General features: G+C 38.3%; 1 protein-coding gene across 1 annotated transcript; it reads left to right on the plus strand.

The window, feature by feature from the left end:
• The first annotated feature begins 346 nt into the window (after positions 1-346).
• Positions 347-14,518, plus strand: LOC128742360 (procollagen-lysine,2-oxoglutarate 5-dioxygenase). The gene is made up of 5 exons (XM_053838697.1): positions 347-684; positions 11,986-12,074; positions 12,147-13,865; positions 13,926-14,077; positions 14,143-14,518. The coding sequence occupies exons 1-5, from the start codon at positions 606-608 to the stop codon at positions 14,273-14,275; spliced, it is 2,172 nt and encodes a 723-aa protein (XP_053694672.1). The 5' UTR covers positions 347-605; the 3' UTR covers positions 14,276-14,518.
• Positions 14,519-15,095: the final 577 nt, after the last annotated feature.

The raw sequence follows: 15,095 nt of genomic DNA on the forward strand, positions 1-15,095 counted from the left end.
GTAGGTAGTTACCAAGGAACTCAATCACTCAGCAATTGATGCTTGAGTCAATTGATATCATTGATATACAAACCGCATAGCATACAACGTTTCATGCAATACTGCATATTGCAGGGAACAAACTGGAAAGTGAAACAACATGACAACAAATGCGACGTTCCAGTGAAGTAACGCGTTCCAAATTGTAATGCATTGCATATATGGATTGGATGGAATCATGTGTTGTTTTTAGACGTCTCTCCTGTGCCATATTTTCATTACATTTACACTCATCTCGCCGCAATCGCAACGCAATTGGTTAATATATACCAGTGCAGAGAATCTTTTACCCAGCACACCACAAATGTTGGATCACTGATTCTGTATTTGGCAGCATTCAGTTGATTACTATACCACACGCTGCCGTCATCTGCAGTCACCATCTACGGAAGTGCGTGAAATCAGCTAATAACTGCTTAGTTCTAGTGAGTGAAGTGCTGGAGGAAAGCGTTTTGATTGTATCATTCATTTAAAGTCTGTCTAGTCAAATGCAATAAGCGTGGTCTGTTGGCAAAATTTTGCCGGAACTAATGTGACACTACTGAACTGAACAGTATCGTTGTAAGATGTCGAATAGAATAGTTTTTGTGCAACTTTCGTTAGTGTTACTGATTGGTGGTTTATCACACCGATGCCTTGCAGAAGGTGAGTACCTACTAATTATTTTAAGTAGACAATCAATGTTCGTGTAATTTTGCAAACTACTCCAGTCACGCACAAAAGTAGGTCAATACGCATGAAATAACCACAAACATTAAAAAAAATAATTCAGGCAAAACTTTTCTTCCGGTTCAGTTCTGCTTTAGTCAAAAAATTTAGGCTGCAAACCGAAAATTTTAGAATCTTCTATGGGGTCAAACACCAGCGAAAGATGAAATGTTCGATAAGCTACACTGCTGGACGGCTATCATGCGAGAGTTCCATTTTCATGCACATTTTTTGTGAATGTGCTCATTCATCTGTGCCCAGTGTTTAAAATAAGCATTACTTTTTACACGCTCACGCTACAGCATTTTACACACAATTATATTAGCCTCTGCCACACAGACGACAACGCATCGCGAGCGAGAAATCACGTATGCGCTTAAGCCTGTCGAGGGTCGGACCGGTCGGTACTGCCATACCATCAGTCTCACCAGTTCCGTCAGTAGAGAGTACCATATGTTATAAACGTTAAATTCGTACATATAAACAACGTTTCAGGAAGCCGGTCGGTGCCGTGCACCGTCCTACAACCAAACGTTCTGGAAGAAAATGAGCTCATTTATCAGTGCCGATCGACAAACTGATTCTTGCGCACGTGTTGGTTTTCTGCTTTCATAAGCAAACATACAAGTTGGGGAATGCATTTCAAACGATGCAGTAATTTTATGATCTTTTAACTGATGGCTAGAAGTATTCAACACAACACAATTGTTCCACATATTAACACGAACAATTTTTTGCGACCCATGTCTAAGAAGGAAAATATGGTATAATATGGTATTTTGAAAATCGTTTAAATATTGGTACAAACATTAATTTTGTTTAACCAAAAAACATAAGGTTCAACCTAAAAAAATATTAAATTTTAGTAAGATCACAAGCACATGTAGCTACTAGATTTGACTCTCCAGCAAGAATTCACTGCCCCAATCAGCTGCTTAACAATACAATACCTACACGTATTATACCTAGAATAAGGAAAAACGTGTAATCGTTCGTGGAAGAGATAAGGTGTTTGCAAAATTTGGTAAGCGATTACCGACTAAAGAACGATGTCCCCCTTTCGGCGACTATCATCAATAGCTGTCATGAATTTTTACGTCCCAACACTAATCTACAATTATTAGCTTTAGAATAAATAGTAAGAATTGGCTGATTTCTGGGAATCACATGAAAAAATAAAGCCGAAATGAAAACACGAGAAACAGCAATAAAAAACTATGAAAATTTTAATCAATAGGAGATGGGCATTTTTCGACATTATCGTATAAAACTTAGTCCAAAGATAAAAAATCCAAATTAGGACATAGTTTTTCATACCGCTAAAGATAAGGTTTCTTGCACCACAATCGAAGTTTTTGAGAAAAACTTTTCCGACTGATATTTATCCTAGATTGCTGATCAAATTCAGCTATATTTTCCAACAAAAACTTTATTCTACAATGCCTGGCTCATGAGCTATGCATTTTTGAAGCAAGTAGATGTTTAGATTATCTGTAACTGAGGGTGCAAAACAAGCTATTTTGGATTTTTTACCACTGATGAATTACAAATTGGGGAACAAGAAAAAAATCTTCCAAAATTTTCCAAGAATTATAATATGGTTCGTCCGGTCAACCAACTCATATATTTTTTATGGATTACTGAGAAACTTTGCTTGAAACGTCATTAAAGAATATCTGTTTTACAACTCTAGGTTCAAGAACTAAAAACTTGTGCTATGAACAATGTTCGAGAAAAACGTGAAATTTGAGCTTCCAGTACGAGAGCTTTTGAAATATTAATTTTGTTATAAGTTCATAAACTATGCACGTGTGCTTTTTTTAACATTTTGGTACTCTTTGGTCAAAACCTGTACGATAATTAGGAAAAAGTCCCAGATCAAGGTTAGTCAAAAGAGGTTTTCTGATGTTCAAATTTGTTTTTCACCCCCGCTGGGTTACCCTTGACGATCGCCGAAATTTTCGAAGCGGAAACTATTGAATGTATAAACAACGTCGATGGTTGCTAACCAATCGTTCCGCGCACTTCTGTTCTACAAACTGTGAAAATTAGATCACCTATTTTAACTCACCTTGTCCCAGATTTATCTGTGATCAAAAGCCAATTGAAAATGACTGAAGGGCAGCGACAAAAGAGACACTGAAACATTACATTTCAATGCTCATGCTCACATATGTTAACTCTTCAGTAAGCGTACGTTTGTCTACCCTGAATATGATCCAAAAATCAACCTCATCAATTTCATGATGTCCACTCTGTCCCACCCGAATAAGTTTTCAAAAGGAATTTCTAATGAATTTCCAAGTAAATTAAAGTAACTCTTCATTAAGTATACATTTGTCTACACCTACACTGACTGGTTACTATGCTAATTGACAAGCTCGCCATTTTGATGCCGTCCAATCCTGTTCCGTCGTCTTATCTGCCTTCTGGTTCCTGTGCTGCAACTGCGACCGCAAAGACGCCACACAGATCATTAACGAAGGATTACGTCTCGAGCGTCACGAAATAATTAAAGATTTTGAACGCTAATAACTCTAGATAGAATCAACAAAAGGGTAAATGTCGGCAAGTGTTAACAAAATGGGTGAGAGTTATTTTTTGCTGGACCAATTCAGGGTGTCTACTACCTGGAAAAACCTGGAAAACCGGGAATCCTCAGGGATTTTTTATTTATTCTGGGAACACCTGGAATTCTCAGAGAATTTCTACCAACTTCAGGGAATTTTACAAATCTGTCGATATGTTGCGTCACAGTGATTGTAATTAGACTTGAACACCAAGGAAGGAACATTTTCGAGTATACAGTATGGACATGACCTATATGTTGATTGTCCAGTTGGATTCGAGATCGATACTGGTATAACTGGCTAGTCGTCGTATGTTCGAATCCTGGCTAGAGCCAGTAGGATCGTTTATTTGTTTATTTGTTTATTTGTAAAAAAAATCATCGGACCAAGGTGGTCTTCATGATATAAACACATATGACAGGAAATACATACAATAGTACAATTACAAATTTATCGTCTACGAGAGAGTCGTCGTTGAAAATTATTAGGCGTCATGTTGAAATCGAACCAACCGTAGACGTAGAGTTCATTGAACCGCATTGCCATAAATCGGATAGGGTCGTACAGTCCGTAGTTTGCATTCCGTCCCTGCAGGTGCAGGAAATACCTAGTTCTGAGGGGTCGTTCAGGAGCATACAAATTCAGTTGACTCAGAAGAGCGGGGCTGTCAATATTTCCTAATAGCAATCTAGCCAGGAACGTGGCTTGAGCGTTGGCACGTCTTCTTTCAAGAGTCTCCTAGTTAAGCAGACGGCAGCGTTCCTCATATGGCGGAAGGTTTCTGGGATCTCGCCATGGAAGACTGCGCAAAGCATACCGTAGAAATTTTTCCTGCACTGCTTCGATTCTAGTGATCCAAATTTGTTAATATGGACACCAGATCATTGATCCGAATTCCAAAACAGACCTTACAAGTGCATAGTACAAAGATCGAAAACAGTACGGGTTACGGAACTCCTTCGCGATTTTAAAAATAAATCCAGGTTGCTTATTGGCTCTGGAGATAATGTCGTTGTAGTGTATACGGAAGGTTAGTGCGCTATCCAGGACGACACCAAGATCACGAATGTGATAGACGCGTTGCAACAAATGTCCTGCCATGTTGTAGCTAAAAACTATGGGCTTATTTTTACAATGAAAGGAGATGGCGAAGCACTTTGACATGCTGACGGTAAGCATGTTATTCGAGCACCAATCTTCAAATTTGTCCACAAGGTGTTGCAGTTCAATGCAGTCGGAGTCCATTTTAATTACTTTAAAGATTTTTACACCGTCAGCATAGAAAGATCGACAGCATGGTGGCAGAAGAGCTGATAGTTCGTTTATAAAAAGAGAAAAGAGCAAGGGTCCAAGGTTGCTCCCCTGTGGCACGCCAGAGATGTTGTTGAACAAATCGGAGAACTCTGATCCGATCTTCACACTTAGCCTACGGTGTATTAGGTACGAACATAGCCACTTGCAGAACGGTGCGGAAACTCCCAGCTTTTCCAGCCTAGCAAGTAGGATGTCGTGATCCACCCGATCAAACGCAGCTTTCAGGTCCGTGTACACTGCATCAATTTGCACCCCTTCATTCAAGTTGCGCAGGCAGAACGAGACGAAATCGACGAGATTCGTGGAGACTGAACGTTTTGGAAAAAACCATGCTGGTCTGAGGAAACGTAGTGTTGACAGCTAGCGAACAAAGCGTCGTTCACGATTATCTCGAGCACTTTAGAACTTGAGCATAATGATGTAATCCTTCGATAGTTTTGAACGTTGCGCTTATCACCCTTCTTGTGTACAGGGAACGTTACTGATTCTTTCCATAGAGTAGGAAACTTACACTGCTGAATTGAAGCATTGAACAACAGTGAAAGAGGTCTAGCGAGACCTGCACTACCTCCGCAATTAATCTATAAATTGTATTCACTTAATCTTAATTCACGATGACTGGTTTGCGGTGTTTCCTTCCGATTAAACCGTTTCACCGGCGGTTCCTAGGGTAGAGTATTCCTATTTCGTCAGTTTGATGAATCCAAAGCCTTTTTGCATATTTTTTGTAGGTTTAAAATAAATTATTTGACGAATTAATCAAATTAAGGACACGTACTACCAAAAATAATTAATACCTTTGGCTTGTTACTAATTTATCAGGTATAACTTACAATCTGAAAATACTATTTTATACTAAGGGTATATTTTTTTACAAAATCAAAACGAGAGGCAAAATACAGTTGGGGAAAATTGCAAGAAAACTGTTTCATTATTCAATTATTGTTGATTAATAGGATTATACGTGCAATATTTCTACTAATTTCATACCGATTTCACTTGAAACTTTGGATAATTTTGCAAAATTCATCAAAATTAAAGTGGCGAAATCCATTTTTAGTCATGGATCCAAATTTCGCCACTTGATTTTTGTAAAAACCGTTTTCGTTGGCTTGTCTCTATATACGTCATTTCTTTTATAAAATTGCAGAAATTAGAACAAAATCAATAAAAAAAAAGTTAGTAAACTAAATATGGATCATCTATCTTGATTATTATAGTTTCCTTAACTGTACAAAAGTATTAAAAGTGGATTAAGAGTTTTATTATTTCATCCGTTGGATTTCAGTGCCATTGACTAATACGAAATTTACTGTTAATTAAATCGCTAAAGAGACGTCAAGTGAAATATTGTTGTAGAATCTTCAGCAATACAAAACACGTTTTCAAAATTAGCCAAAGAGTTTCACAGGGAAAATCGTGATGGAATAAAGTGTAATTGAAATCGGCGAAGTTTGTAACAGAAAATTTAATAGTGAATTCGTGTGATTAAAAAGGAAGTGCTATTCGAGATTTTACAGTTTGCTGATCTCCGAAATTTGCAGTATAATTGGAAATAGCAAAAAGAAGAAGATGTTTTTTGCGTATGCTATTCTAAACCCGAATCAACCCAATGTATGGTATCACTTGACACATATACTTCCCGCAAAATATTAAATTAAAATAAATTAATATTACCATTTAGTTAATATTTTTTCGAATGACACAATTTGACAGAAAATATTACATCAAATATTATTGATAGCAATAGCATCTCAAATATGAAAATTGGACTAATTTTACGGGTTAATTCGGGTTAAGGTACAAACATGGTACAAAAACAGCCTTTATACTTAAAAAAGTTATTAAGTACTTCATTCTTTCTGTCTATCACATCACACACAATCAATATACCGTGGACCCCCGTTCGTTTGACCATTTTTAATCTGAACACTTTTTAATTTGAACCCCGCTGGTTTGCACGACGTGCAAATTAAAAATGGTTCAAATGTCATTCTCAACATGACACTATTTGCTTATGCATACAATGCACATAAACACGATTTGTTTGTACTGACCTAGCGTGTTTAATCGGTTTCGCATTTCGTTTTCCTAACGAATAAGATAGAAATCCGATCGGAAAATGTAATAATCGCGCTTGCAACTGCTAACTAAAACAAACCACCAAATCAATAACAAAGAGCAGGGTGGCCAGTTCACACAGGTTTCAGCATATTTCGGGTTGCCAGTTGTTCAAATTAAAAAGTAATCCCGTTAGTTTGCATGAAAGATCGTTCAAACGAACGGGGGTCCACTGTACTTCCGTGAAAACTTTAGCGTGGCTAACTTTTACGGTCAAGTAATGGGTACAGAATGATCTCGAAATACAAAAAAAAATCTTTCTTTAGCAATAAACAAATACACAAGAAAATGAATTCAAAGACCATGGCCATTTAGAAATGCATAAATGAAGCGATTTATTTTAGTAATAGCTTTTTCTCCTGAGAAAGTTATGCTTAAGTAAAGCTTAATCTTAATCTATACCTATAAAAAAGGATTTCTGTCTGTCTATCTGTCCGTATGTTCCTTATAGAATCGAAAACTACTGAACCAATCGGCGTGAAAATTTGCATGTAGAGGTTTTTGGGGCCAGGAAAGATTTTAGCGGTGGTTAGACCCCTCCCCCCACTAAGAGGGGGGGCTCCCATACAAATGAAATACAAATTGCTCATAACTCGAGAACTAATCAAGCAAATGGAACAAAATTTGGCATGTGAAAATTTTCGAGGGCAAGAATATTTTCTATGGTGAATTAGGACCCCTACCCGCTTTAAGAGGGGCGGCTCCTATACAAACGAAATACAAATTTCCTTATAACTCGAGAACTAATCAAACAAATAGAACCAAATTTGGCATGTAAGTGGTTTTGGAGGCAAGATTTTTTTCTTTGGTGAATTGAGACCCCTCTCCTCTTTAGAAAGCGAGTTACGACCCATCTCCCCTTTAAGAGGGTGGACTTCCATACAAATGAAATGCGAATTTCCTCTTATCTCAAGAACTAATCAAGCAAATGGAACCAAATTTGACATGTGGGAGTTTTGGATGGCAGAAATTTTTTCTATGGTGAATTACGACCCCTTCCCCTTTTAAGAGGGGGACACCCATACAAATGAAATACAAATTACCTTATAATTTAAGTACTAATCAAGCAAATGGAAGCAAATTTGGCATGTGGGAGATTTTGGAGTCTTGAATTTATTTTATTTTAGTTAGAGACCTCTCACCCCTGTGGTAGGGGGATATGGACTCTCATACAAATAAAACAGAAATTTTTGCGAAACTCAAAAACTAATCAAACTCGAGAAATTCGAGACTCTTCCATAAAACATTGGTCAATAACAAGACCACAAAAACTATCTATAGTAACACTAGATCATTCAGGACGAGACGGCCGCGAGTGTTGCCGGTAACCCGCCGTCGGAAGTGCCGCCCACTGGGGGGAAGGCAACTCCCCGCAGAAATCACTACTGTCTAGGTTTATTTGTTTTCTTAGGTCTACCTGGGTTTCCTGAAACGAGCGACAGCGAGTAAGGAGAGGATCGCGAAATGGTAGTTTCCACTAAAAGTTTTCCGAGAAATTCCGCTTAAGGTTTTTCGCAAAATGATGTTCGGCGAAATGTTGTACAATTATGGCGAATATTACTATCCTGGCTATGCAATGAGGGGACAGGGGAGTTGTTTTCTACTTTATTGTGAGGAAAAATTGCAAATTTGTATATTAAACTACCCATTCCTGGTAACTAATATGCATTAACATAAGCAGCAAATCAGCGTATCTGGTATTTTATACTGCACGTTGTTGTATATTAGCCTTTTGATTGCATAGGTGTTGTAAATTGGCATCCAAAATTGTATTCAAATTCTTCGTGTCGGTAATTAGTTGTAAATTAGCATTGTCAACACTATAAGAAGGTTATCAGTAAAGTAGCTGTATATTTTGCCAAAATAGCATTTAAGTAGAATTTAATGCGACTTAAATGCTTATTGGCCAACATTTGAATAGCATTGGTGATGCTTATTGGTTACCTGGGATGCTTTCATAGTTACGTAACTGCCAAAATGCATCATCTAAGGTTGAACTCCTCAGAAACTTGCAAAACTCGAGATTGTGACAAAGATCATCCGAGATTCATGATTTATGTACAACACAGGTTGATTTGTGGCAATACGAAGTTTGACGGGTCAGCTAGTCATTCATAAATTAAAAATATTTTTTAATTTATGAATGATCTTAACACAGAAGAAAGTATTTTGAATTCTTTTTAATGGCTTGATGCTTGAATAAAATACCGTCGCTTTGCTTTCCTATGGCCTATATGATACAACTGCTATTTTACCGAAATTTCGATTCGTATATATTTACCGGAGACAGAAAAAATTAAGTTACTTTATGAGTGAATTTTATTCAATATAACCTCCTACTAACAAAGCTAATATCAAAATGTAAAAATATTTCTCCAATTTTGGTGCTTTTCATTGGTTTATTTGTGGTTTTATTGGTATTTTTATTGGTTTTCAAAAACATTTCATAAACAATCACCTGAAAACGAAGCAACATCTATTTAACAGTTGGATTTATTAAGAATATAGAAAATTCATTTATAAATCTAACATTAAAATCTACTTGAATCAGGTTTTACTAAAGTTGCGAAATTTGCATCCACAAGCTGGCGGAATTTAGCAACTGAGTGGCGAAATTGGGGCTCAGAATACGCATTTAAATAATCAATATAACGAGAAAAATACACAATTCAATATGAACATGATGATTGAATCAGTAAAAGAAATGTCCAAGGTATAATGTTCTCATGTTATCAAACATCTGTACTTATAGAACCTTGATCTATTTCGTTTCATGTAATTTTTTCGGATAAAGGTGGCGAAATATGGGTTCGTCATCCTATTCGTTTACAGAAAATTTATTCCTTTTACGTCCGAACTAATTATAGACAAAAGATGTATAGGGGAGAGACGTCTACAGTGAGACACTTTTTTTCCAAAAATTTTAAAATTTTTTCGGTGATAGTTACCAACGAGGTCTTCAATCCATTTGAAAGGTATATCCTTCTAGTTGTCTGCAAAAAAGTTTCAGCCTTTTTGGTTGAAAGCTAAAATAATTACAAACGCAAATGTGAAGATGTCTTTTTGTCTCACTGTTCCTCAGTAGGTGGGAAGAGTGAGACAATCAGTTTTGAATACTGAGACACATATTAGAATTAAGCTTAAACCTTATTTTTTGGTTACAAAGAATAGTTTAGAGGTCGTACTGTTTATTTTGTGCATAAAGGATACATTATTGTTGTGCATTATTGAAAATTCCGATTTTTCTCACATCTACATTTATATTCATATAAAGGTCCAATCCTGGTTATCTGACTTTCAACTTACACTTCAGAACTCATTTACAATCAATTCATATAGATTGATTTACAATTCAACACAAAAATTTTTTTTTGAAAATTACCCACATCTGTTTGTCTCACTGTTCCCAATAGGAATGTTTTAAAAGAAATAGTGAAATAGTGGTGTTAGCAAACAATTCGATAGTCTAATATTTTTTATTTTTATCTCTCATTCCTATGAGATGCCATGTAGTAAATTTAATTTGGATTAGTTATGCGATTTGCCATTAAAAATCACTTGAAATGATCGCAATAAAATTTACTTTGGGGGTCAAAAACGACTTTTGTTGAAAAATATACCAAAAAAATTAACAAATTTTTTTCAAGCTGTATTATGTGATATAGATTTACAAACTTTACTTTGCAGGAAAATATCATGGATCTTGTATGTTTTATGGCGAAGCTATTCCCGATGTCTCACTGTTCCTGTTGTCTCACTGTTGACTACTCTCCCCTACACTAAATTCGTCTTGTAATTCTTTCTTGCCTGGCTGGAACTTTAATTCGTCAAAAATGAAATTTAGAGGACTTCAATAAAAATTTATAACTTTTCACCGACTCTAGTTGTGGAATTGGTTGATACCCGCAAATTTTTTAAAAATTCTAAAGAAAGTGTAAATAAAAGAGGAGAATTAAAATATTAACGACCCCCATTAATTTGTGATGAATTTGGTGCTGTAGTACTGATCCGAAAAATAACAATTTGATCAGCGGTACCTACATAAAAACAAAAAAATCTCTGTTTCTATCAATAATTCTGGCCTATAAAACCGCACATGCTTTTTTTGTGCTTCTTGTTGATTTTATCACATTAGCTACTAAGATGCACCATTTTAAGTATGAAAGTCAGAAGTGTCCGGTATTGTGAGCTGTCCGGTGTTAGGGGACTTCCCCCTATAATTTCGAATAACTTCAATTCGAATATGCAAGCTAACTAATGCACGTCTTCTTTCGGAACATTACCTGAATTTAAAGTAGCTTAAACATCGCTTGTTCAAACATCATCTTAGTAGTTATTTTTTGCAAATTTCATCACTTCTAACAAACAAGCTAGCAGACATTGCTCGTGCAATTCAGCTTGTTAGGATTGGAAGGATTTGAGAGAGTACTGAGTATAGTTGCGAGTATAGTTACAGTAGGCGATCCGATCACCCGCTTTTTGTAGCTGGGACAAACAAATTCTTCCATTCATTCCTCCGGTAGTTTCTCTTTCTCTCAAATCTTAGAAATAACCATCCCATGTTTATTAAGCTCTCCTGGTAGGCAGGCCGACTACTACCACGCTACTATCTTCCATGGGTATTCCCACATTAACTTCCGTTCCAACTCCTTCTGCTACTTCGCAATCGAGGTGTTTATCGAAGAACTGCTTCCACCTGTCGAATCTTGTCTCAGAGATTTTTCCAAACTAATTTCCCATCAATTTCTCATCAGACCAACCATTTCGTATACTCCGAGGCTTTTCACTTAGTGCCTTAGAGCCTAGAGCGGCAGCAGCCTCTCCGATGGTCGAGCATAGTCTTCCCACACCGTTTTTGAGGGTTGAAGCACCTAACTGCAGCTAAATTTGAAAAAGCTGTGTATGGGGCACTTAAAACTGCTAAACTAAGAATCTCTCTATCTTATATTTACGGCACACTTTTGGTGAGTTGTTTGTGCTATAGCACTCAGGGTAAACTGGGAGTGCGCCGTAAATACAGCAGATAGCGTAATATTTAAATCAACAATTTTGTAGATGGCTCTATACACAAGTTTTTCAAATTTAGCTTGACGGCCAAATGAGTGAAAATAAGCAAAATCGGAGCAGGACAGCTCTGGAACTCTCGATACTATTGTATTAGGAGTAAATAATGCCAATCAGTTTGAACAGGTTGATTGAAAAATTTACAGAAAAAAAAATCGTTTCATTACAGAAAAGGAACCGTTGGTGTTCACAGTGGCTAGCAATGAGACCGAAGGATATTTGCGCTACATTCGATCAGCACGGCATTATGGAATTGAGGTAGGTTTTTTAACGTAAACCTTAGGAGTTTAGCTCGAAAACAATTAAACATCATTCTATAAATCGTTACAGGTAACAACCCTCGGTCTCGGAGCACCATGGCAAGGAGGTGACATGAAACGGCTCGGTGGCGGCTACAAAATCAATCTCCTTCGAGATGCACTAAGGCCGTACAAAATGGATGAAGATCGAATTGTACTGTTCACCGACAGCTACGATGTACTGTTCCTGGCGCCCTTGGTGAAGATCATAGAAAAGTTCAAATCATTCGACGCATCCGTGTTGTTCGGTTCCGAAGGGTACTGCTGGCCGGACGAAGAACTGAAAAGCAAATATCCCAAGCTTGAAGGTCGAGGCATGCGGTTTCTCAATTCGGGAATGTTTATCGGTTATGCTTCACAAGTGTACAGGATGTTGAAAACCCCGGTCAAAAACACGGATGATGATCAGCTGTACTATACCAAAGTCTACCTGCATGAGCCACTCCGGGAAGATCTCAACATTAAGCTAGATCACACAGCGGAGCTGTTTCAAAATTTGAACGGCGCCGAAGAGCAAATTATTCTAGCCCTGGATCCGGAAACCAAAGCAGCTCATCTCAAGAACAATGAATACTCGACGACACCGTTGGTCATACATGGCAATGGGCCAAGCAAGCTGACTCTGAACGGATATGCGAACTATTTGGCCGGAGCATTCGTCGAAGGGGAGTGCAAAATCATCCACGAAAATCTTCTGGAATTAGACGAAAAGAATCTTCCAACCGTGATGCTAGCGCTGTTCATTGAAAAAGCTACTCCATTTCTCGCGGAGTGGTTTGAGAAAATAGCGAAAATCGATTATCCCATGTCAAAAATGCATCTTTTTATTCACAACAATGTCGACTACCACAAGTCGACGATCGATCATTTCGTATCACAGTACGCAAAAGAGTATCAATCCTTCCGCATGGTGGATTATAGCGAGGATTTTGAAGAACTGGCTGGACGTTCGCTTGCTGTCGATCAGTGCCGCAAGAAGAACTGCGACTATCTGTTTGTGGTCGACTCCGATGGTCACGTCGATATGCCGGAAACGCTACGAGCGCTCATGACTCTGAACAAGAACGTGGTCAGCCCGATGCTCAATCGTCCGGAAAAGGTATGGAGCAACTTCTGGGGAGCTTTGAGCAACCAAGGGTTCTACGCTCGATCCAGCGACTACATGGATATTGTCAGCAGAAAAATTCTCGGAATATGGAACGTTCCCTACATATCTACGGTGTATCTTTTGAAACGGGCGGTGCTGCCCTTTATTAGTTACGAACTGAACAACACAGATCCAGATATGGCACTGTGCTGGCACTTGCGCAGCAAGAGCATCTTTATGCACGTAGTCAATATGAAAAATTTCGGTCATCTAATCGATACCGATTACTATGATACGACCCGTGTGCATCCGGATTTTTACCAATTGTTCAATAACAAATGGGATTGGGAAACGAAGTACATATCGAGTAACTATTACAAACAGCTAGAGAAGGACTTTGTGCCAAAGCAACCGTGCCCGGATGTGTATTGGTTCGAGATAGGCTCAGAAGCGTTCTGCGATCACCTGAAGGAAATCGTAGAGGGCTACGGTCAGTGGTCGGATGGTACCAATACCGACAAGCGACTGCAGGGAGGATACGAAGCCGTCCCTACCAGGGACATTCACATGAACCAGGTTGGACTGGATGGCGTGTGGTTGAAGTTTCTGCAGTTGTTCGTTAGACCGCTGCAGGAGAAAGTTTTTGTTGGTTACTTTCATGATGTAAGCGTGTGTATTTATTGAGGGAATATTTTACGTTGTTAATGTGGTTATTTATTACAGCCTCCGCGATCGTTGATGAATTTTGTCGTCCGGTACAAACCGGACGAGCAGCCTTCTCTGCGACCGCACCACGACTCATCGACTTATACCATTAACGTTGCTTTGAACCGGGCAGGAACCGATTATGAAGGTGGTGGTTGCCGATTTTTAAGGTACCGTAAAACAAGACTGGATGAGTGAAATTGTGGGATAAAATGTTTCTTTCTCACCGTTACAGGTACAACTGCTCGGTTACGGATACTCGCAAGGGATGGATGCTGATGCATCCTGGCCGACTGACGCACTTCCATGAAGGGCTACTAACAACCAAAGGCATTCGCTACATCATGATTTCTTTTGTGGATCCGTAGAAAATGGTCTTTTTTGTAACTCAATACTCGGAAACGCCTAAATAACTATCAAGAGAGTTGTTGTTCAATCAATTTATTTGATTAGTGACGGGAATCTCGTATACTTAAAAGATATGTTCACTAAACACAGTGATTATAATTTTGTGCTCGTTTGCAATGTGCCATTTTTGTTCGAAATGACGAATATACCTAAACATTATTTTGCTTGCCAGAGATAGTATAGGAACGTAACACTCAAACAGTTGTGTAATATTTGCAATAAAATGATCGCATTTCATGACAATACATTTCGAGTGGATTATCCGCGTGTCCGAAATCCCGTGTAACCAAAACAACCGGCTAAAGTCGTTGTTTTATGTAAAGGACAAGCAGACCACTATATCGCGCCTTAAGAATGAACGACAAGAGAACGGTATGCGATTAAGCACATATTAGCTGGTGCTGCATAATACGCAAGCATTATGGCAGCCACGTGCTGCTGCCGTTCGGTACGGCCCGTTGGGAGCGACAACTTTTTTCGCTCCTATTCATAGGTGGTAGTAAATCGAAACCCGTCAAGTGTTGCACCGGACAAGACAACATTTGGGAAGAACACATTGGACGCAGCAGTGCTTTGGGTGTTTTTTTTTAACCCATGGGATATATCGAACCGTTTCGTAGATCAACACTACTAGGTACTATCGTTTGTGATGCAACCGTCTTGAAGCAATCGCTTTTATAGTAAAGAAAAACTGCGCAAGTTGCCCAACACTCCCCTAGGCGGAAAAAGCGAAAATTCAATTAGTCGCCCCGAAGAACCGTTGAAGTTCCTTACAGTCCC

The sequence above is a fragment of the Sabethes cyaneus genome, chromosome 3 (assembly GCF_943734655.1).
Source record: "Sabethes cyaneus chromosome 3, idSabCyanKW18_F2, whole genome shotgun sequence".
NCBI classification, from domain to species: domain Eukaryota; kingdom Metazoa; phylum Arthropoda; class Insecta; order Diptera; family Culicidae; genus Sabethes; species Sabethes cyaneus.

Bases quoted from the DNA above. Each gene is read 5' to 3' on its own strand.
- LOC128742360 (XM_053838697.1), top strand. From the start codon at position 606: ATGTCGAATAGAATAGTTTTTGTGCAACTTTCGTTAGTGTTACTGATT. The intron at 13,866-13,925 runs GTAAGCGTGTGT...TATTTATTACAG, and splicing joins TTGTTGGTTACTTTCATGAT to CCTCCGCGATCGTTGATGAA. The intron at 14,078-14,142 runs GTACCGTAAAAC...TCACCGTTACAG, and splicing joins GGTGGTTGCCGATTTTTAAG to GTACAACTGCTCGGTTACGG.